Source organism: Aulostomus chinensis, chromosome 17, assembly GCF_037954235.1.
Source record: "Aulostomus chinensis isolate RoL2024-O1b breed Wild chromosome 17, RoL_Achi_v1.0, whole genome shotgun sequence".
In the NCBI taxonomy this organism is placed as follows: domain Eukaryota; kingdom Metazoa; phylum Chordata; class Actinopteri; order Syngnathiformes; family Aulostomidae; genus Aulostomus; species Aulostomus chinensis.
The window spans coordinates 25,521,191-25,541,949 of NC_141336.1; the positions used below are offsets into that span (position 1 = coordinate 25,521,191).

At 47.6% G+C, this 20,759-nt stretch overlaps 1 protein-coding gene and 2 long non-coding RNA genes across 4 annotated transcripts; 2 read left to right on the forward strand and 1 right to left on the reverse strand.

Moving 5' to 3' along the window:
* The first annotated feature begins 15 nt into the window (after positions 1-15).
* eif4eb (eukaryotic translation initiation factor 4eb) lies at positions 16-8,164 on the forward strand. The gene is made up of 7 exons (XM_086183769.1): positions 16-61; positions 2,097-2,209; positions 3,209-3,304; positions 3,444-3,507; positions 5,053-5,166; positions 6,513-6,652; positions 6,731-8,164. The coding sequence occupies exons 1-7, from the start codon at positions 44-46 to the stop codon at positions 6,843-6,845; spliced, it is 660 nt and encodes a 219-aa protein (XP_086039895.1). The 5' UTR covers positions 16-43; the 3' UTR covers positions 6,846-8,164.
* Positions 7,653-10,427, reverse strand: LOC147246927 (uncharacterized). Its single transcript, XR_015109922.1, has 3 exons — positions 9,608-10,427; positions 9,221-9,414; positions 7,653-9,124 (listed from the first exon to the last, which is right to left on the reverse strand). It is a non-coding gene; the product is annotated as an uncharacterized LOC147246927 (long non-coding RNA).
* Positions 10,428-10,517: 90 nt separating this feature from the next.
* Positions 10,518-13,746, forward strand: LOC147246928 (uncharacterized). Of its 2 annotated transcripts, none has more exons than XR_015109921.1 (4): positions 10,518-10,655; positions 11,096-11,727; positions 13,279-13,412; positions 13,516-13,746. It is a non-coding gene; the product is annotated as an uncharacterized LOC147246928 (long non-coding RNA). The 2 variants fall into 2 exon arrangements; XR_015109920.1 differs by having other exon boundaries at positions 11,096-11,464.
* The last annotated feature ends 7,013 nt before the right edge of the window (positions 13,747-20,759 follow it).

Here is a 20,759-nt window from a genome sequence, read left to right on the forward strand (position 1 = left end):
CGCTGTCCAATCAGCGTAAACTTTCCTAACAGAGATTGGTAAGATGGCGACCGCCGAACCGGTGAGCACTTTCTCTAGGAAAAAAACATCAGTACATTTGGGGGGCTTGTTGTCTTTTCCACGGGGCGAGGACACGTCGAATGTTCCGTTTACAAGTTAAGCAGTAGTTCTCAAATGGAAGTTGGCAGTTGTGACACTTTGCCGTGTAGTTTGGGCTTGTTTCGGGGACGTCTGCTTGTGCCACGACCGAGGCGTAGCGGTAGAAGCTGCTGTGTGAAGATCTCCCAACTTTTAGGCTGACGTTGAGGCTAACACCCGACGCTCCGTTCACTTTAGCTGCAAAAACATGTTGCCGCGACGTCAACCGAGTATTTGGGAAAGTACACACTCAGCAAATGTACACGATCAAATGTCACAGGCTGAAAGAAGATTCGGCGTGTAACTTGGTCATCTAAAACAACGCAGGACATAGTTTTATTGGCTAAAACTGCCAGAATTAGTCAACACTGCTCTCTGCCGACCTCTATATTGCAGCGTTAGCTATTTTCGTCGCGAACCCTCAGGTCAGTGTATCAGTATTTAGCTTGGTGATCGCAAGACATGGAACTTCACTTTTTCCAAAAAGAACACTTTCGTTGAACTCGATCGTGTGTTTCATCGTTCCAGCTGGAGATGTGTCGCATTTGAATGACCGGCTGACTCTGGTGTTAATGAACACTGGCCGGAGGTGAAAGTCACGTCAGTCCGGATCAACTCAAGCTAGGAAACGATGACAGATGTCAGGTTTCATCTAAGGTCAGGAAGTAGTGAGGTATTTTTACTTCAGTGTTGTATTTGACTACACTGGTGAGGTATCTGCGCTTTACTTCAGATTTCACTGGACTTTGTACTTGTACTCAATTTCAAAGTAAATATAAATTTATCTGAACCCCTCAGTTCAGTTACTTTGAAGAGAAAGTTTTTACCAAGAAAACATGACAAAACCTGACGGATGTTCTTTCAAATTTGAAGCCTGTCAACTATGAGAGAATAAAATCAGCAGCACAACCAGAGCACTAATGACCCACAGAAGTACTGGAATACTCCAGTATCATGGAGAACGGAGCCTTCTACTTTTGTTGTTCAAGTAAATTCAATATTTAATATTAGAGCCATTTTTTTTCATCAGAATATGTGGGGTTCAGGATAGTCGATATTTTTCGCAGATGTATAACTATGACAACAAGTTTGGATGTCATTTCCTTTTTGTAAATACTGGAAAATACATGTTACTAGTTTTTCTTTATTTCAAAAGCATTTGATTTGGAAAGGTCCGTTAGTCACATAATTATTGGTCTTTCCTCATTAGTGATGAAAGAAAAAAGAACGGGTTTATAAGAAGGATATTCCTCTGTGTAGTGTATTCCAGTAGTCAGTAGGGTTCTGTTCGTCTGTGTGTGTGTGTGTGTGTATATATACACACACACACACACACATGCGTGCTGCTCAATCATGCATTCACAGTTCTGAGTATTTTTACCTTTATTGAAGGCAAAAGGCAGTCTTTTCTTTTTCCTCCACTGGGTTTTATTACCGAAAGTTGTGCTGAATTAATTTATGTATCTTCAAAAGTAGTTACAAGGTAGTAAATCTCTTGTGAGACAATAATCAGTGTTAATCAAAGGGTCTTATTACCAGCCTGCAGCTGCCTCTGCTGCAGAGGTCACTCACGGTTCCTCCATCAGAACCTACAAGCTAAAGAAAACCCTGGATTGATTCCAGGACCATTTCAAAGGAACCTACATGTGAAATCCTGGTATAAGATTGAAACTGTGAGTAGAAGAAAGTCAGGCTTCACACGGGAATGAATATCATTGGGGTGCTGTTTCTAAATAAAGCCAGAACATTCATGAAAAGTCAAGGAAATTTCATTTCCGTTTCTAACACCTGATGTCAGAGGACATAAGTCGATACGGTGGACTGGGCAAAGTCTCCCTCCTCTGTTTATTTTTGGCGTGTAACCAGATGTCTGAGAGCCTGTAGGGTCGGAGCAGTGATGGAAGTGTGTCGTTAGAAGCGTGTCTGCACAGATCTCACCTGCCCTTGCTGCTCTCTAGGAAACCAGCCCAAGCGAGTCCCTTCCTGATGAAGACAAAGCCGAGGAGGCCGAGGAGACGGGCCAGGAGATCGTGAGCCCAGAGGCCTACATCAAACACCCCCTCCAGAACAGGTGATTCCAGACGTGACCCAGACCGCTCATTTCTGGGTAACGATGAGCCGATGTCCAACACACTCGTTTGATCTGACATTTGAATATTTCAGCGTGCTGTCGCAGGTGTAACGATCGCGTGCCATAAGGTCGCCCTCTGAGGTGGGAGGTTCTCGCTGCATCATCCAATCACCTCATTCAGCACAGGAGCAAAAACTGTGCTCTACTTTTGTCAGCAAGTAAACAAATTGGACTCAGGGCAGGTTTTTGTGTGTTCGCTCCTGGAATATCGTCACATGACAGTTGATGAGTGACGGAAGCACACGGCAGCGTTATCATACCTGCTCTGTGCTCCTACTTGACTTGGGTGTTACCTTTCATGACACCTCGTTTGCACGACGCTTCAGAAGGAAATATGGAGCTCTGTCATGGGCTGTTCAACAGTTTACATCACTTGTTACGTTCGAAGCTGCATGAGACCATTTTTATGTTAAATATTCATCTTTATGTGCTTCTAGTTTATGAATTGACCTTGAGGACCCCCCCCCCCACACACACACACACACACACACACATACATGCGCGTGTTTGTGTTGGGGTGTACATCTCTATCAGTGACACTGAACCTCACATTTATGGCCTACAACCTGACATTGAAAGAATGAACAGAACCCTCCTGACGACTGCATGTACCCAGGACTTGAAGGACTGTCATGGCACGACCCCGTCACCCACTGCTGCCAGACCACCTCAGTGACTTCATAGTAGTTTCTGTGTCAGAGCCATCAGGGCTTAAGTTGAGCTGAGCTACAAGAGGATTGGGCGTCAAACGTGACGCAGCACCAGGCCTCATTGGACCACCAGAGTGGTGTGGCCAGCGGTTTGAGTCGTCCAGGTGCTTCCATACGTCCCTCATTTGCTCTGAAACCGAATGGCTCTCTGTGACTTTTGTTTACTTCGTGTTTAATTAGGCACTTGTTATATTTATGCAAATGCTGTTTCTGTGTTTGCCTCCAACAGATGGTCTCTTTGGTTCTTCAAGAACGACAAGAGCAAAACATGGCAGGCCAACCTGCGACTCATCTCTAAATTTGACACTGTTGAAGATTTCTGGGCGTAAGGAGCAATAAATCTCTAGCTGGAGTTTGACCTCCCTGCTGTAGCACAGAAACCCACTGTCATGACCATGAACTGTGTGTGAAACCCTGCTGGATCAGCTTGTGCTGCTAACGTTGTTGTCTGCTGTGCATTTCAGCCTCTACAACCATATCCAGTTATCAAGCAATCTCATGTCAGGCTGTGATTACTCTCTCTTCAAGGTAGGCTGCATGTATTTATGATAATCCAGGCACCGTGCAGATTTGCAGATGAAGATAATTGAACTCAGGGGTTTTTTGCAACTTTGAATGTCAAACTATCACATCAAATGTGTGAAATGATACACGGCAGCCGGAAAATCGACACTCTTCCACCCAGATGCTTCGCAAAAATCCGACTTGAGCAGAAGCTGAGTCGGTCCTCGTGTCATCTTCCCTGTTACCTTGTGAACATCTGAAAAATGACGCACACAGGCGACCTGCGCTCTTCGTTCGCTTCCTGCTGTGGAGCACGGCAGATATGAGGTGTTTTTTTGTCGTCCAGCAGAAAGTAAGCATCTACATTGGTTCCAACCCAAATGACGTGATTTATTTCCCCAGATAAACTTTGCAAGTGGTGCATCAGTTTTGAACTGTAAATGCAGGAGTGCACAAGTAAGGTTTGGCTCTGAAGAGCTCACCATGGACACACAACTAAGTTCTTGTGTCTGACGTCCACCTGCTGTATCTGCTGCCAGGCGGTTCTTTCAGGGCTGTGACCCTCACACCTTCTTTCAGACGTGGAACTAAAAACCCGCTGAGTTTGCCAAGCCACTGTTGAGGAATCCTGACTGACAGCCAGGTTCTAGGACTTGTTCCTTCACACCTCTGTTGGTGCACATCCATTTTCATTATTGCTGAAAAGACAAAAGGCAAAACACACATTTGACGTTCTAATCCAGTCACTGCAATAATGTCCACAGGCCTTTAGTATACACTGGTCTGGGATTAAGTTCTGTATTGAGTTCAAGGAGTGCCTGGTTCAGTCTGACCCTGGAGAAGCAGGGTAGCAGGAAGTGTTCACTCTCCCAGACGTGTCACGCGTGGCGAGCCTAAGTGTGTTATTCTAGTCGGCTGTTTGATCCAATTTCTCAATAGATGAAGCTTTTCCAGACAGGAAACTACCAGATTGAATCATTGATGCAAAAGTTCCAAGTGTAAACAGAGCAGGAGTTTATCTCAGTCTAAATCTGTCTACCCACTCAGAGCCCACCAGCAAAAGAGCTCATTTAATCAGAAGTGATGATCAAAAGTGAGCAGCGAAGGGGGAAGTAGAGGAGGATGAATGGCAGGAGGCAGCTAGCAGCCACTAATTACTCTGTGTTTGAGATAAGGCTATAATCAAATATGAATCATTAGCTGGATCATCTCTGCCCAAGGCTAACCAGAGGCAGTATCTGCAGAGTTGGTTCATCAACACCTGTAGGCTTAAAGTCCCTCCTGTTTTACTTAAAATCCTAGAAAAAACTTCACAAACAATGCTGTGAAAATCGGAAAGTTGAGTGCATGCAGAGCCACAGAAATGCTAATGAGGAGAATGTTTAGCAAATATTGAAGCGTCCCTTGATACACGCTGAGCTCTCAGTGCGTGTTTAGTATTCAAGCTGGAACCTGAGCTCAAGACTTTCTGCTGACGGTGAACATTTGGGAAGGAGATGTTTGGTGCTGAAGCCTCGTTTTTCAAGGCTGTTTTGGAAAGTGTTGTAACGGCTTGGACCTCTGCTGCAGGATGGCATCGAACCCATGTGGGAGGATGAGAGGAACAAGCGTGGCGGGCGATGGCTGATCACACTCAACAAGCAGCAGAGGAGATTAGACCTGGACCGCTTCTGGCTGGAAACTGTAGGTTTGGCTCCGCCCACTGCCGTGGCTGCTGTCCTGTTTCGTGTTGTTAGTTAAACCAGTGACACTTGAAGCTGTTCCAAGTGTGGCGGTCAGGACTGACAGGCCTGAGTGGCCGGACCACTGTTTGTGAAACGGAGATGAGAGGAGATTTGACTCATAAAGTGATACTTCACCCAAAAAGTGTTTTTTTCTTCCAGGTACTCACCTATAGGAGTCTCACTGAGATGCCCCCCCCCCCCATCACTTCCTAGTGATTCCAGAATGCAGGAAGAGCCAGCCATGTTTATTTGTGCAAAGCTGAGGGAGACTGACGGCTAACAGCAGCTAAACTGTCCTTAAACGTAACTTAAACTCTTCAGTCCTCTTGATCCAGATGGACGATCAGTAATCCAATAACACTGAGGACGGAGATAAAAGGTCATAAACTAGAACGCTCTGGTTTGCTGAACCGGACGTCACCGCTCTCATGTGAGGTGAAGTTCTGCTGCCTCGACAGTGGTGCCATTAATTTGCAGCAAAGGACGTCTCTGGAGGTCCTCTGTAAGTGCAGGTTCCGCGCAGATTTATCAGGTGTCAGGTTTGAAAGCTCTGGATGTCCAGCGGTGGTGTTCTCTCCTGCTGCTCCTCAGGCCGCTAGCAGTGATTCACCGAGGTCTCAGTCCTGCCAGTTAGCAAACAGCTCTTCCTGGACTGTCAACAGGCCCTGGCCTCCCGGGGCTGAACGGCTGCCTTCCACTTTGATGAGTGATTGTTCTTCCCTGATCTGGAGAGGTTTTCATCGATCAGAAACGGCTGCAAATAAACGGCTCTGAAGACGCAATGCAGGTGGTTCCTGTGAAACGTCTGGTAGCAACTCATGGCGTGATACGACATCCTGGCACTCCACATGTTAAGAGACTGTGAAGCCATGAGTTTCCTTCCTCGCTCACCAGCAGGGCGCGCCGTGCTGCAGTAACCCTGCAACACTTCAGTTTGTCAACATGCGTTCAGATGGTTTAGCTGCTGTTAGCATCAGCCTCCGTTAGCTTCAAGCTAAACATACCTGGCTGGCTCTTCCTGCATTCTGGAGTCACGAAGACGTGACGCAGGAGGGAGAACATCTTCATGAGCTCAAGACTCCTGTTACTGAGTACTTGGAGGTAAAATACACGTTTTTGTTGCCTTCCCTGAAGTTGTGGCAAACTCTCACACAGACTTTAAATGGTGTGAGGACATTTTTAGAACCGTGCAGTCAAAGGTCATCTCAACTGTGACGTCTTTGTATTCTGCTAAAACTACTTTGATGGATACGATCGCCGTACTTTCCCGAGTCGGTGATTCCAGTTGGTTCTCTGGGTCTCCAGCTGCTGTGTTTAGTGGGCGAGGCCTTTGATGACTACAGCGACGACGTCTGTGGAGCCGTCGTCAACATCCGCACAAAAGGAGATAAAATAGCCGTCTGGACGTCAGACTATGAGAACCGGGAAGCTGTAACTCACATAGGGTGAGGAGCGCTTCATCATCTCACGCTGCCATCGTCTCACTCTATCAGCGTCTCACTCTCTCATTTTCCTGTCAACAGGAGAGTTTATAAGGAGCGCTTGGGGCTCCCCATGAAGATGACCATCGGCTACCAGTCTCACGCCGACACGGCTACCAAAAGCGGCTCTACCACCAAGAACAAATTCGTCGTTTGAGAAGTGCCTTCTGTGCCTCTTTCATCCTCTTGTCTTATTTGTTGTTGGTTCGTATGTTTACTTTGCTGCAAAGACTCTGCGGAATGCAATCTGGAAGAAAAACACGCCAAATGTTTCCATAACCTGCGCGGGACTCGGACCACAGGAAAAACCACAGGAAACTGATGAATCTGCATCTTCCAAAACACTAATAATGAGAGGTATTGATGTTGCTGTACACCAGGAGGGGTGGGACTCTCTGGCCTGTCACGCGCTGATTTAATCATGATTGCCTGATCAATAATCAGATATTTATGCATCATAAAACATTGATTGTATGTTTTTACCCCCTAAAAAAAAATGGTATTTTTAATTTTGAGTTTTATTTCTTTGCTCGGTGCCTGATGCCACAATTTGTGGCCGCTCGGTCACGACGTGGTGGTTCGATGACAGTCAGGATTCTGCCTGGATGGCTTTAAAGATGAAAGCCAGAACCCCCTAGATCAAAGTCCTAGCGCAAAGATCAAAGTCAGAAAGCGTTTGCAATGTCACAGCAATCATGGGAATTCAGGTTCTAGTACGTTCTAAATAAACCACCATCAGCCAGCCGCTCAGTCTTCCTCACCAGCAGTCAGCGCCCAATGCAGACTGCACATACAACTGTGATGTCATCGGTGCAGGAACGGCACAACTTCTATCAAATTAGAGAAAACATTTCCTGGGGCAACAACTTCTGACTTTGATCTCAGGTTTGAGAGCGACTTCTGCCCTTCACCATGTTGATACTCGTGACAGTTGGAGCCCCTGTGGATCGCCTGGCGCCCCACGGTGGAGACTGGAAGTCTAGATTTGGTTTGAGGTGCACTGCACCCCCCACCCCTGCTATGTACCCTTTAAAGAAATTAGTGTTGATTTCTTTTGTGTAATGGCAGCGAATCCTATAAAGGAAACAAATGCATATTTCTCTCTTTTGACATTAAACCCTTTTAATTTATTATATTAATTTGCCTGCATATATTAGATTGTTAGAACTTTGTTTTATGCTTTTTTTTGCCCAAACTGTTGCACGTAATCAACCTTTTTAAAAGTATTTCATGACTCATATTCATTTGAGCGTTAATATAATTAAAACATTGTTTTTGCAATTATTAGCAGCTGGATGGAGGACTTTCTTTGCCGCTTGTCATTGATCCGTTCGCTCTGATCACTGATCGACGCTTTGACCTGCGGCGGTGCTGCTGGTGAGGTCATCATAAAACTGGCCGACTCATCCGCCTTCGGCTGGACAGCAGAGGTTTTGTTACACCACTGACCTCTTGAAAATATTTATAGACTCCAGTGGCTTTCTAACAATGCTCTACATTTCCTCTGTACAAAATAAAATCAGGAGGAACCATAAATCTCAGAGAAATCCGTCTCCCAGCATCACCGCCGAACGTGCCGCATTCAAACCCCCACTCCATCATCCTGAGATCCTTTTAAATGTCAGCATTAAAAGAACTCCAAAAGAAAAGGTTACTTTGGCAACATGGTTCCCCATTTCAGTTCATTGCCACCAGGGCTGCTTTAAAAATGTCAGTTCCACATGACAAATGTCATCGCAGTCTCAAGAATAAGTGTTTCTTCAGCCGGCAGGCGGGAATCTTCTCCCAGATCCTCCTGGATCTGATGAAGCGTTCAGTGACCGCAGGAACATTCATCGGGGCGTCCTGGAGGTCGTCCAGTGGCTGCGTAGCAACCTTTCACGACTGGGCTCCTGGAAAACATCCTTTTCTCGTACATCTTGGCGGCGTGTTGAGTGAAGTCCTACGGAACGTCAACGATGATCCCAGATGATCCGCATGATCAAGAACCTCTCAGTCACCACCGCTGGCAGCCTTCATAGAAAAACCGACAAATGCAGAGGAGCGCGTCTCCTGCCAGCTTGTGTTCGCCTGGCGACAACACTCGCCTGCTAGAGAACAACTTTGATGCTCCTTCTTTCATAGATTTTGATCAAAAACTACAATGGTCTTCACTCATCGTAGTTTTTGCGCTCCGTGTTATCGCTCCCTGTCAATCAGTTGAAGAACGACATGTAAGAATGTACCAAAATGTGGTGTCATGTCATTTGTCCGTTTACCCCGTCAGTATTTTATGACAGGGCGTCTTCTGGTACTCGGTGGTACTGACGCAGGTTGGTTGGTGCCTCCGAGGTTCGGTGGTAGAACCAAACAAACGCGTCATCCACGGAACCATGACAGCTGCCAAACTGACCCCGGATCAGCTCAGAGCATCCACAGGAGTTCTGCTGTTCTAATCTGCGTGACAAACAGACAGATTATTGAAATTAAATATTTTTTTCAATTTTAAATGACAAAGTCACAAAAATGTAGGTTAAATTCGACTCCATTTACCTGTGAGCTTGAGGCCAAAGCCTGGTGAAGACTTTGAGAGGCTGTTTTTGTTGAATATTAAAGAAGTCTTTTTTGATGAATGAATTCAGGACCTTGTAAGACGGAGGAACTGGAAACAGGAAATGAGCGAAGCTGCAGGCTTTCAAAGATTTAGAAGTCACTCGTCTCGTCTGCTGGGTTTTTCCAATCTGAGGCTTTGATGGTGACAGCCACGATTCAGAGGAAAATGAATTAATTTAGACAGCAACAAAGTGAACAAGTGTGTGTGTGTGTGTGTGTATCTGAGAGGCTGAGAGCTATAATTAGGACGATTCATTGTGTAATAGCCTTACAAGTGAAGGATCTAAGCCATGGCCATTTGTGTAGCTTAATGCTTTATCAGTTTACCGTTCGGTAGCCGGCTAATCAATTTCCCCAGGGTTCGCTCGGCCGCTTCTTTCTCCCCCAGCAGACTGAGGATCAATGGCTGGATTTGTTAACCCAGATTAAATGAGTGACGGGGCTAATCAGAGAGGTGGTTATTCTGCTCTCTGGCCTTGATCAAGGAGGCCTGGATTACGTTTAAAGCCCGAGCTAACGTATATGTAGAGGAACCCTCAGAGTTCCTCAACACACACGGTGCTGCTAGGTATTGATCAGACTCTCCGTACCCCTGCTGTCTGAGCCCGTGTTGGATATAAAACTCTGCTCCTGTCAGCCAACAAGGAGGAAACGGCGTGTTGTCACATTGTTGTCGCCGCAGCATCGATTTGAAGGTCTTATTGATGGGGCCAGACTGCCACGAGGTACTCCTCTTAACTTTAGCTGTCTGGGACTCCCTAAGAACCTGGTATCGGTTCCGTCTGTCTGATGGATGCTCTCTTCTCATTTGGTCATCTCCGCAGATTTCTTTTTTTTTTTTGCCCGACGATAAATTTGCTGATGTCTCATCTCAGGCCATCGAAGTGTGAACGATCTACAAAGAGAGACGACGTTTGTTTTGTTCTGCTTGGTTCTCAGCTGTTCTTGCAGGTAAGTGAGCTCTGATTCAAGCCAGAAGACAGCAAGGGAAGGTTCCTCTGCCCAGCCTCTCTGAAAAGCATCCACTCATTTCTTTTTGCTTTACTAATTAAGAGACTGCTGTTTGGAGCGTGTTGTCTTAATTAAGCAGTGATTTGATTCTTTTTAATGCAGTTGATCCTGTCCTCAGGACCCGACTGCTGCTGGTTATCCATCTTACCAGGTGGTTAATTGCGTTCACCTGCCGTCAATGACAGGACTTCACTCATTAATATGACGGCAGGAGAGAAGAAACACCTGAGGGCTGGGAATCCACGGGATCCCCAGCCTCCGCTGTGAGAAGAAAACAAACTCTGCCTAAAAACAGCGAGTCTGAAGAGGCGCAATCAGTGGAGCTCCTCGCTAACCTGCTCCTCCATCCAACTTTCAAACGCTGGTGAGTCCCGACTGGCAGGCTCAGGCGAGCAGGAGCTAATGAGCGTCATCAGGTCGTGTGTGTGTGTGTGTGTGTGTGTGTGTGTGTGTGTGTGAGGCAGGTTGGTAATCACAACCTCCTGCGCTCCTGCGACATTCGTCTGTGACAAATGAGCTCCCGGCTCTGGTCTGTTGTTGGTTCGTTGGGGTGAAGGAGCGTCGACGCCACAACGTCACTGCAGTCATCGTCACGACTGTTACTTATTAAACACGTTCCTAAACTCCGGGTGTGAAGACAAGAGAGCAGGAGACTCTGACTCCTGCATTGATAAATTCGTTCTGGCTGCTTGGGGTCAGAGGCCGATGCTGTTTGACCGACATCATCATCATCATCATCATCATCATCGTCATACTTGATCTATAAACCCAAGAAATCACCTCCTGTCCGTCTGTCTCTCTCAGGTCAACATCCGCTCATCTAATCAAACCTGGCAAGTCTTCAGATCAAAGTGTTTGTGGATTACTGATCATATGGCTGGATTAAGGAGACCTGGATTATACTGGATGATGACCTGGAGTCTGTAAACATGGACGTTGCCGTGTGACAGCACAGCAACTCTCTGGAGCGGCGCTGCCTGTGTGAACACTAAGTCTCAGTTGTGGTTCCTGGACGGGACTCCCAGTGACTTCCCAGGGACTCTTGAGTGGTCGAGGCTGTCGTCTGGAGGGGGGAGATATCCTGGCTCTCCTTCACCTTCGACCCCTTCCTGGGAAAATGCTGGAACAGTTTTGGGAGTGTGTGAGAATGTGGTTCATCAGAGCCTCAGAAATGTATGAAACACCGGGTCTGTGTACCGTGATATGAGTGCAACACGTATGTTGTCTGTGGTTAAGAGTTTAGTATGGAATTAGGACACGTTGACCTTGGGAGAGAAAATTCAAAGATGAACAATGAAAACGCAGCTGCAACAGAGATGCAGAAGCCTGAAATTATGTCTGCATGCACGAACACAAGCCTGCACCGTCTGAGGGATGAGCCGCCGCTGGCCCCCCACTGCACTCACAAGTACTTCAGTGTATTTTCTGTATTTGTGGTAAAAAAACAACACAAAGTCCTGCTTGTCAGTGATTCAAGAAGTAACGTTAACTTGCTAAAATCTGTTTTTGGATTTGCTAACACTTTGTCAGCAGGGGTGAAAGTGAGCCGGAACGTAGTTCCGTTAAAATAAGGAGGAGAAGGGAGCTGTCAAAACCCCGTATTAGATCAAGAAAATGACGTCTGAAGGCGGTTTCACACTGAATGCGGCAGACGCGGCGCAAGCACGCACAGCGCTACCGAGTTGCTGGGCTTGGTTTGCGCTCGTGACGTCACAGCGCCCACATACACAATCAATGGACTTCCCTGCAGCCTGCGCCTTGCGCGTTCAGTGTGAAACCGCCTTGACACGGAGTCGCGCCCATGAGCGCATCTCCGCATGCGAGGCGTTTCTGGTTGGCTGACAGACGGACACCTGGGTCACGTTACCAGCATGGTTAGTGTTGATTGGTTAAAACCACACGTGTGGCCAGTGAGGACCGACAGGCAGACATGGAAACACAGATCATCAATGTCACTCAGTGGTTTCTTCTGCCTGCTCCCTGCTGTCAGCGCTGGAGAGGGCAGTGACTGTAAACAGCAGTTTTCAGAGCATTTCCAGGGGTCGCGCAGGAAGGGCGGGGCTATGGGGGCTGCAGTTGTGTGGGGAACAGACACCCGAAAACTATCATCAAAATCACCCAAAACCGATTGAAAACCGTAAAACTTTGTCAGCGGCGTGCGCCCAAAGGGCGTAGTTTGCGTATTTCCGGCAAGACTTTAAAGCCACTTTCACCTGTTTGTCAGCCTCCGTTAGCATCAAGCTAAACACGCGTGGCTGGTTCCTCCTGCACCCTGGAGTCACTAAGAGGCGACGCAGGAGGGAGAAACCTCTTGGTGAGCTGAAGACTCCTCTTAGTGAGGACCTGAGACGTAAACCGCACCTGCCGGCCCGGCGCTTGTCAGGACAGGAATGTGACTGAGATGAACACCGTTTAAACGACTCGCTCACATCGAGTTCATATCTGCTTGTTCGACTCCAATTACCTTTTTCACGCTGCTCGTTGTTAAAGCCTCAAGTGTTTTACAGTCAGTTGCTGCCTTTGTGTGCTCGCCGTACTCTCACCGGCTGATGCAGCCTCCAACTCTTCAACGCCCACCCCGGAGCCGCCTGCCACTTTTCCATGCTTGTTATCTCCCAGTAATTCCCCAACAATCGCATCAAGCCTGGATATGTAGATGTGCGAACTCGACGTATTGGCTCTGTTTTTGTTTACTTGGTCCTCTGAGGCTTGAGCAGCACGTGATTTTTGCTTTGACTCACTCGACAGCAGCTGAATTATGATACAAGACTGGGAGCGTAACTCAGGATGAGGAACAGTTAAAGTAATTAAACGCTGCTGTACAAAAGGGAGAGACGGTTGAATAAAAGGCGTTTCATTGTTCATCTCAGTGCTTTGCTGCTGTTTAACTTGCTCATGTGACATTGTGCTGAAATCCTGTGACCTGAGAGGAGCTGCTGCCACTCTGCTCCACTGATGGCTTCTTATTCTGATGGTGATACTTGAAGGAGTCAGCACGCGTGTGGAGCACCTGCCTGCTGTTACCGTTCCTGTTCTGCAGTTCAACCGCGTCTCACATGGACAGAAGTCAGCGATGTGCCTCGCCGATGCCCTGGACTCGAGCGTTGCCCTCCCAGCAAAGGTGCTGATTTCTATGCGAACAGACAGAAGTCATCCACCTTCCAACGCCATCAGTGGGAGTCTGTGACTTCAGACCTAAATGTCTGTAATTATTCTGTCTTCAGATCGATGTTGACCATCGGCTCCTTAACTTCCAGTGGGTGAGCAGCCATCTACAGCCTGACTCAACCCCTGGACAGCAACAAGCACGGAGCAGTGAGCTCATCAGCTGGCGATGCTGCTGCTTGTTTACAGGCGAGCTGTCACGCAACCTCAAATCTCCAGCCTTACGCAACCCGCCGCCGTGCACGAGATCACCGGGAGGCAGCCAGGCATCAACTGCAGGGAGGGCCTGGGGGGGGGGGGTTCAGGAGTATGACTTCAGCTCCAGGTGGGATTAACATTTACAATTACAGAATAAAGGGGAAAAGCCTCCATGTCAACGGGCTGCTTTTGTTCCACAGGGGGGGTTTGCTCCAGCAGGGGGGCAGCACTGTATCGCAGCCCTCCAGGCTCTCTGGATGCAGAGCACCTTTGGCTTGATGAGATGGAGATGGCGTGATTGTGCAGTTGGAGTCCTCAGATGTGAGGCCCAATGTCCTCTCTGTCCCTGGGGTCTCAACCTGTCTGAGTACAGGCCACGTGATCTAAACCACACCCTTGTGACCCTGAAGCTCCACCTCCACCAGGAACTCAGTCCAACCTGCCACTTGTCCTACAAGAATCAGTTTCAAGTGTGTAGTCTGGTCTGATCCATGACTGCTTCACCCTTCAAGATGATGCTAGTTTGGGACCACAGAAGAGGTTTGCTCCCCAAAGATGTTTGGCTCAGATTAAAGTGTTTGAGTCGCTGAGAAGAAGACGTGGCTCATACCGGACGATGACCGGGACAGTCTCTCCGTTAGCCTCAAGCTAATGTACGTGGCTGGCTCTTACTGCATCCCGCAGAGAAAAGAAGTAACGCAGGAGGGAGAAAACATCCTTGATGTGACCTACGTGACCTATCACTTTCTAGATGAAGATGGACAAACTTGTGTCCTCTTGAAACGGCGTTTAATTTGTCCCTCCAGTTCATCGTAGCAAAGAAAAAACAGTTCTTTCAGCTCAGAACAAATTAGTTGATTGCAAAAGTAACTTTTTTCGATGTGATCAACCAGGTTTGCAGTATTTGTGAGAGGCCTGTCACTCAAGTGAAGTTTACGGTCTCCTCACCTGACCTTCTGAGTCAGAAAACTGAAATGTCATGTACCTTGTGTTTTAGCACTTGGGAAATAATAGAGGAATAATATTTCCTGTTTATCAGTCCAAAATGTCAAGATGCAAGTCCCTTGTATTTATAGCTTTGCTTCCGTCAGTGTTAGCAATCAGTCAGGAGAATATTCAACATTTGGGCTGCAGTCTGACATGCAGGCGTGAGAGGAATTCATCGCTGATACACAACGAAGGCTCATGAGAGACAAATGGAAGCGACGCTGATGCGCGGCCGCGCCGACGACCCGGCGGCTTCAGGACAGACGTCTTTAGCTCAGCAGAGCTCCAAACTTTTCACTGTGACCTCGCAAAGCAAAAGATTTTAAAAACTTTCCCACCCAGTTTCACCGCAGCTGGTGAGTCGCATAAACTCCCCAGAACCTGTGGTTCATTGGGATTCTCCCCATTTCTGTTTGCTGCAAAATCTCTTCGTGAGTCCACTCAACGCTGATGGTGTTTTTCGTTTTAGCTCAAACCGGAGATCACGAGCGTGAGGATCTGTAAACTAACAGCAGCTAAACTGTCCAAGGACGGACCTGCGGCGTTCCGGTGAGTTGGTGTCCTGTCACGGTCACATGGTCTGTTTCCCGCCTTTGCTGAGTGACTCACCTGGATGTTGCTTTGTCGTCAGTCGGAGGTGTTTGCCTCCCGGCCCTCCTGCCCTCTACCTGTCTGGTGTTTCCTCCCCAGGTGAGTGTGTGAGTTTGTCCGGCTCAGTCCGTGTCGGTTCCTCGCCTCACGCCACCACTTCGTCGTCCAGCCTCGTTTTGTCGTTGTGTTTCTCAGCGAGATTTTGACTGATGGTGATTTAACAGACATTTTTATGTCATGCAGGTTTGCTTCTTTGAGGAGGGAAATGTTTGTTTCCCTGTCAGAACTTTAATGGACTTAAATGGGATTTAAACAAACGCCCCCCCCCCCCCCCCACACACACACACACACACACACACACACACACGCTCCCGGCTTAATGAGTGAAACTTTCCCTCGTTTTAATGGAGGTGCTCACGCATCAATCAACCACACGGAGTGTTTCTGTACCATCCATATAACTTCATGTAATTAGGGCTGTAAAGGTGGGATAGAAACACTTAGCCAAGGACAATGAATTAAAGTGAGAGGGAGACTTTCATGTTAGCATCACGAGAGGTGAAGTGTCGTGAATTATGAAGCAATAAAAGAGCAGAGAGCTTCAGACATTTTTAGCTAATAATTCATTTCCTCCTCAGCGTGGTTGCCATAGATGCCAGAACTGTGTCTGCTCCTCTCTGGTCTCCTGTTCTGTCTTTACTGCTTCTATTTTGGTCTCCCTCTCAGTCCAAAGTGTCAGGCGGCGCAGGAGGGGAGTGGCGAGCCGGTCTTTAAACACAGCGACAGAAACGGAGCGCTAGCGTGTCTGGCCAGAACCCCGTAGAGAGGTTAGCCCCACAGGTACATGCTAATGAAGACAGCGGAATCAATATTCCTGCCATACTCCCCACTGCGAAACACACACACACACACACACACACACTCTCTCTCACGCTCTCTCTCTCTCTCTCTCTCTCAAGTCTGTCCATGAATACCCACCCGGTTCCTCCCCCGTGTTCTCTCGTCGTCTCTCCTCCAGCTGGTGATTCCTCATTTCTTCCTGAGAGCTTTTTGCAAACTGCTGCTGATGTGTTTTAGGTGTAGGAGTTGAGGATTGATGAAACAAATGACGGAAGGCTGCGAGGCACTCAGGTGATTTTGTCTCAGGTGTTTTCAGAACCTCCTCACTGGGACTCACAGCTGCTTCCATCCTTTAGCGCCCACTGAGCTCAGCCTGATTTCAGTAGTTTCTTCTTGGGCTGCTTTGCAACAGGAGGAGGGACAGATTCTGCCTTTAGCTTGACAGCTAAGCTGTTAGCATTCAGGCTCTATTACAGAGCCCCACTAGTGACAAGGCCTATGACTCACTGGCTAGTAGCAGCTCTGACAGTGACTCACTGAGTCACTGACATACTGCAAAGTCTGAGTGAATGAACAGAAGACAAGCATAACATCATAATTATTATTGGAACTGTCTAGAAAACCAGAGGCGTCTGATAGGGACTGTTGGGAACCGCTCAGCGTTCCTGGACTTGGAGCGTCCGGCTCGCTCCCCGCCATCGGTGACGGTGATTAAAAATGTTCTACATTTACTGCATCAGCAGAGAAATTCAGGAGCCGGGTTCCTCTTAAACACTCATGCAGAATGTGAAACTCTGACGAGCTCATTCAGGTTTTCCTGCAGCCCTTAAGGATTGTGGGTAGTGTAGTGCTTCATGCTGGTCTTAAAACAAGGTTGATATCTCGTGGCGAGTGATCGGGGACATCCTGGCTGGTACCAACCAGGGTTCGACCTTCTTGCGCTTTGCTGTTGAGCGTTCAGTGAATGTGGGAACAGCTTTGAGCTGAACCAAGGCCACCATCTTGAAGAGCACAGCGACTGCACAGATGGTGGCTTGCTAGCAGCAGCACGACAGTCCAGGTGCTCCAAGGTCAGTGGTGGTTGCTGGCATCGGCCATACAGGCAATTACCACTGGTGGCAAATGTTTGGTGGCACCTGCGTTGTGTGTGTGTGTGTGTGTGTGTGTGTGCTGGTTGTGATTGAGAGAGCAGAGAACACACACACACACACACACACACACACACACGGTTGAGCAGCTGGAGCTTCTCTAAAGTTAAGCTCATTAACACTTCCTGTACCTGCGGTCCACCGTGATCACATCGGTGGTCTCACTGTCATCGGCGTCAACCATATGGTCGCTGGGCAGATTGTCAGATGAAGTCGTTGATGACTTTGACTCAAGGAGGACGTGGAGGGTGGGGTTAGCCGGCGTGGCTTATTAGCCTGCATTCAGAATATTAAATCACACGACGTCTACAACTTCCTGTCTCGGCTCTTATTCGCTCATGCTGAACGCTTTCATCATGTGTGTCGAATCCCAGAGGACATTTGTGCAGTACTGAGGAAGACATCCAGCATAGGGAGAGAGACCCACGAGAGGAGAGGGGGGCCTGTGACCACCCAGGTCTGTCAGTTCATCCATGAGTCCCATTTGTGCCAGGTTTGAAGAAATTCCTCTGAGGCATTCCAGAAACGACACGGGAGCGGGATGGACGAGCAACCAGGAGACCTGCTGCTTCCGGTCCACAGCTTCTGGTCTGGGTGGGGTTTCATAAGCGAGGTTTAAAAACCCCTCACTTGACCGGGGTACGCGCAGCGGGAGGGGGTGTGGCATTTACTCTGAATACAAATGATCCCGACCCTGCTGACCCCAAACCAGGCTGAGGTCCTCGTGAAGATAGAAGACAGCACAATCAGGGGTCTTCGTTAGGCTCCATGTGAGTCGGGGTGTCCTCAACTGTCAGGGGACGTCTGTCACGGAATATTAAAATAACAGGGAGATCAGAGGAAGTGTGCGTGTGTGTGTGTGTGTGTGTGTGTGTGTGTGTGAGGGTAAAACTGGATGAGAGCTCATGTTTGATTTTACGTTGCACAGAACAAAGAGGAACAAAGGAAATAAAAGACGTTAAAAGGTGATGTGGTAGAAACCAAGCAGGTCCCACAGGCTCGCCTCTCTTCCTGCCCCATGCTGGGAGCTCATGACAGCGGAGAGATTAACTTGGGTTCCCACGTTCCTCCAGAAAGCCAGACCAAAGACAACATGGGATTTCCTGTGAGATTTTTCAAAATAAAACGATACCAAACAGGTTTAACGTTCATCTCCCTCTCTTTTTATTTTTTTTGTGAAACTCTCAGACCAGTGAGGACAAACGGAGCGCTTCTGTCCTGTTCTACTTCAGGTTACAGCTGTGTTGTTTTTGTGTTTAGGTGGTTTTAATTCTGCAGTTTACAACATTTGCAGGGTTTCAACTGACACCTGAGCCTGATATCAACATCCTGTCCAGAGATACGCTTATCTGGGAGTGATCGCCGTCCGCCGCTGATATCATGATCCCTTCCTTTCACCACGCATTGATTGGAGAATCGATCAGTGCTCGCTGGCGACAGGAGGCCTCTGAGTTGATAATGACCTGATTTAACGCACACACACACACACACACACACACACGCACCAGCCACAAAGTTTGTAGTTTGAGTTTGTGGATTATCCCTCAAACTGCTGGATTAAGAAAACCTGGATTATACCAACACACCAGACATTTTTGGATGGTTTAGTTGTTAGCTTCAAGCTAAAAATGTGTGGCTGGCTCTTTCTACATTCTAGAGTCAAAGTAGAAGAAACAGTCCCGTGAGTTCAGTTCAGCTGTTAGTGGGACCTCGAAAAGGCAAAAATCATGAATTGAAACATTGAGGGCCGCAGCACAAAACCATTAAACAACATAAAACCTTTATATGTATGAGAGAAGACGGTTTTATGATGGTGAAACCGGCGCGTCCGGGCAGATAAAATGCTCCCGTCTGACGTCCTCCCGCAGGGATCCATGAAGATGTGTGGAGGACAGAATTAAACAGCCGGACTGTGGCGCCACTGGTCCCAGTGGGACCCGGCGTTATCTGCTACCTCCTGCCAGGCTCCTCCTGGGACCGCCAGCTGACGCTCAGCCAGCCTGTACCTGGAAGGAGCTTTGGTTTCCCTCCACCGTCTGTTCGCACCTGCAGCTCCTAGTTGGCCACTCCTCCTGCTTCATTAACACCTCCTTCAAAACTCCAGGGATGAGGGCACTGTCATAGCCTGCCCCGGTTCTGTCCTCCTCAGTTCCATCTCCTGGAAATGTTGCTGCACGAGTGTGTGTGTGTGTGTGTGTGTGTGTGTGTGTGTGTGTGTGTGTGTGTGTGTGTGTGTGTGTGAATCATTTCACATTTTAGTGTCACTTTTATTTTGGACACCAGGATTTCCTCATCATTCAACGGCGTAAAAGCTGCCTTGAATGTTAGAGTTGAAGCGAACGTTCATAGGCTGTCCTTGATTTGTTATTATAGCAATTTGTCCTTTTGCATTATTTGTATTTTATAATATTCAGGATATGCCAATGAAGTATTCTCAACTCAGTGAATGTGTGTGCTTCAATTAAATCAATACAGCAAATAAAAATGCATTTCACATTCCAAGTCCTCACTACCAGGAGTACTCAGCTCTCTAAGGTGTTTCTCACTTCTTAGTGACCCCAGGATGCAGGAAGAACCAGCCACGTATATTTAGCTTGAAGCTAACAGAGACTGATGCTAACAGCAGCTAAACTGACCAGAAAATGTCCGTTCGCAAACCCTCATGCTCATCACCCAGTATAATCCAGGTCTCCTTAATCCAGCTGTATGATCAATCATGCGCACTTTGATTGGAGATGAAAATAAACTAGAACCTTCTGGAACGGCACCGATCCTGTGGGTTATTTATTTTTTTAGTTTACAACCAAAGGAACCATGTTGGAGTGACACAAAAACCCCAGACAACTGCATTTGCTGGCCTTTAGTGTCTGATGCAACTCTCCCTCGTTCAAGTGGTGATTAAAAAAATACACTTTTTCATTTTAAGATTGAAATCAGAGGCTTTGTTCTTTCCTTTCATTTGCTGTTTGTCTTGGAAACGCCGGCAGTGGCTGGCAACGTTTTACTGACCTTAGTGAGATAAATCAGAGGTAGAGAGGCCATCAAGCAACCGAAGGGTCGCTGGTTCCATCCCCACTTCCCCCGGTGACCACGTCCAAGTGTCCTTGAGCGAGACACTGAACCCCTAACTGCTCCTGATGGCCCTGAGACAGACTGGTGAACCCTGCCTCTCACCCAATGTCAGCTGGGATAGGCTGCAGCCCCCCCCCCCCCCCCCACGACCCTCAATGGATAAACAGAATAGAAAATGGATGGAAAATAAAATTAAGGTTTTGTTTTGTTTTTAAAAGAGAAAACATTGCAGAAAGAAAATGTTTGTTGATTTAAAGTCAGTAAGCAAGTATTTTTTTAGTTCAGTGTTTGTCTGGTTTTGTCCTCCGTAGAGCGGGGGGGGGGGGGGGCGTGGCCTCATGTGACCCACAATGAAAAATATGAATTCATCAAAGCCAATATTTTGTCATTTTATTTTAGGCTTTTACTCTGAAGGGATGACCAGCTGCGTTCCTCTGCAGCTGCTGGCTTGACGCACTCTCTCTCTC

Bases quoted from the DNA above. Each gene is read 5' to 3' on its own strand.
- eif4eb (XM_086183769.1), top strand. The intron at 3,305-3,443 runs GTAAGGAGCAAT...TGTGCATTTCAG, and splicing joins ACTGTTGAAGATTTCTGGGC to CCTCTACAACCATATCCAGT. The intron at 5,167-6,512 runs GTAGGTTTGGCT...CTGGGTCTCCAG, and splicing joins ACCGCTTCTGGCTGGAAACT to CTGCTGTGTTTAGTGGGCGA.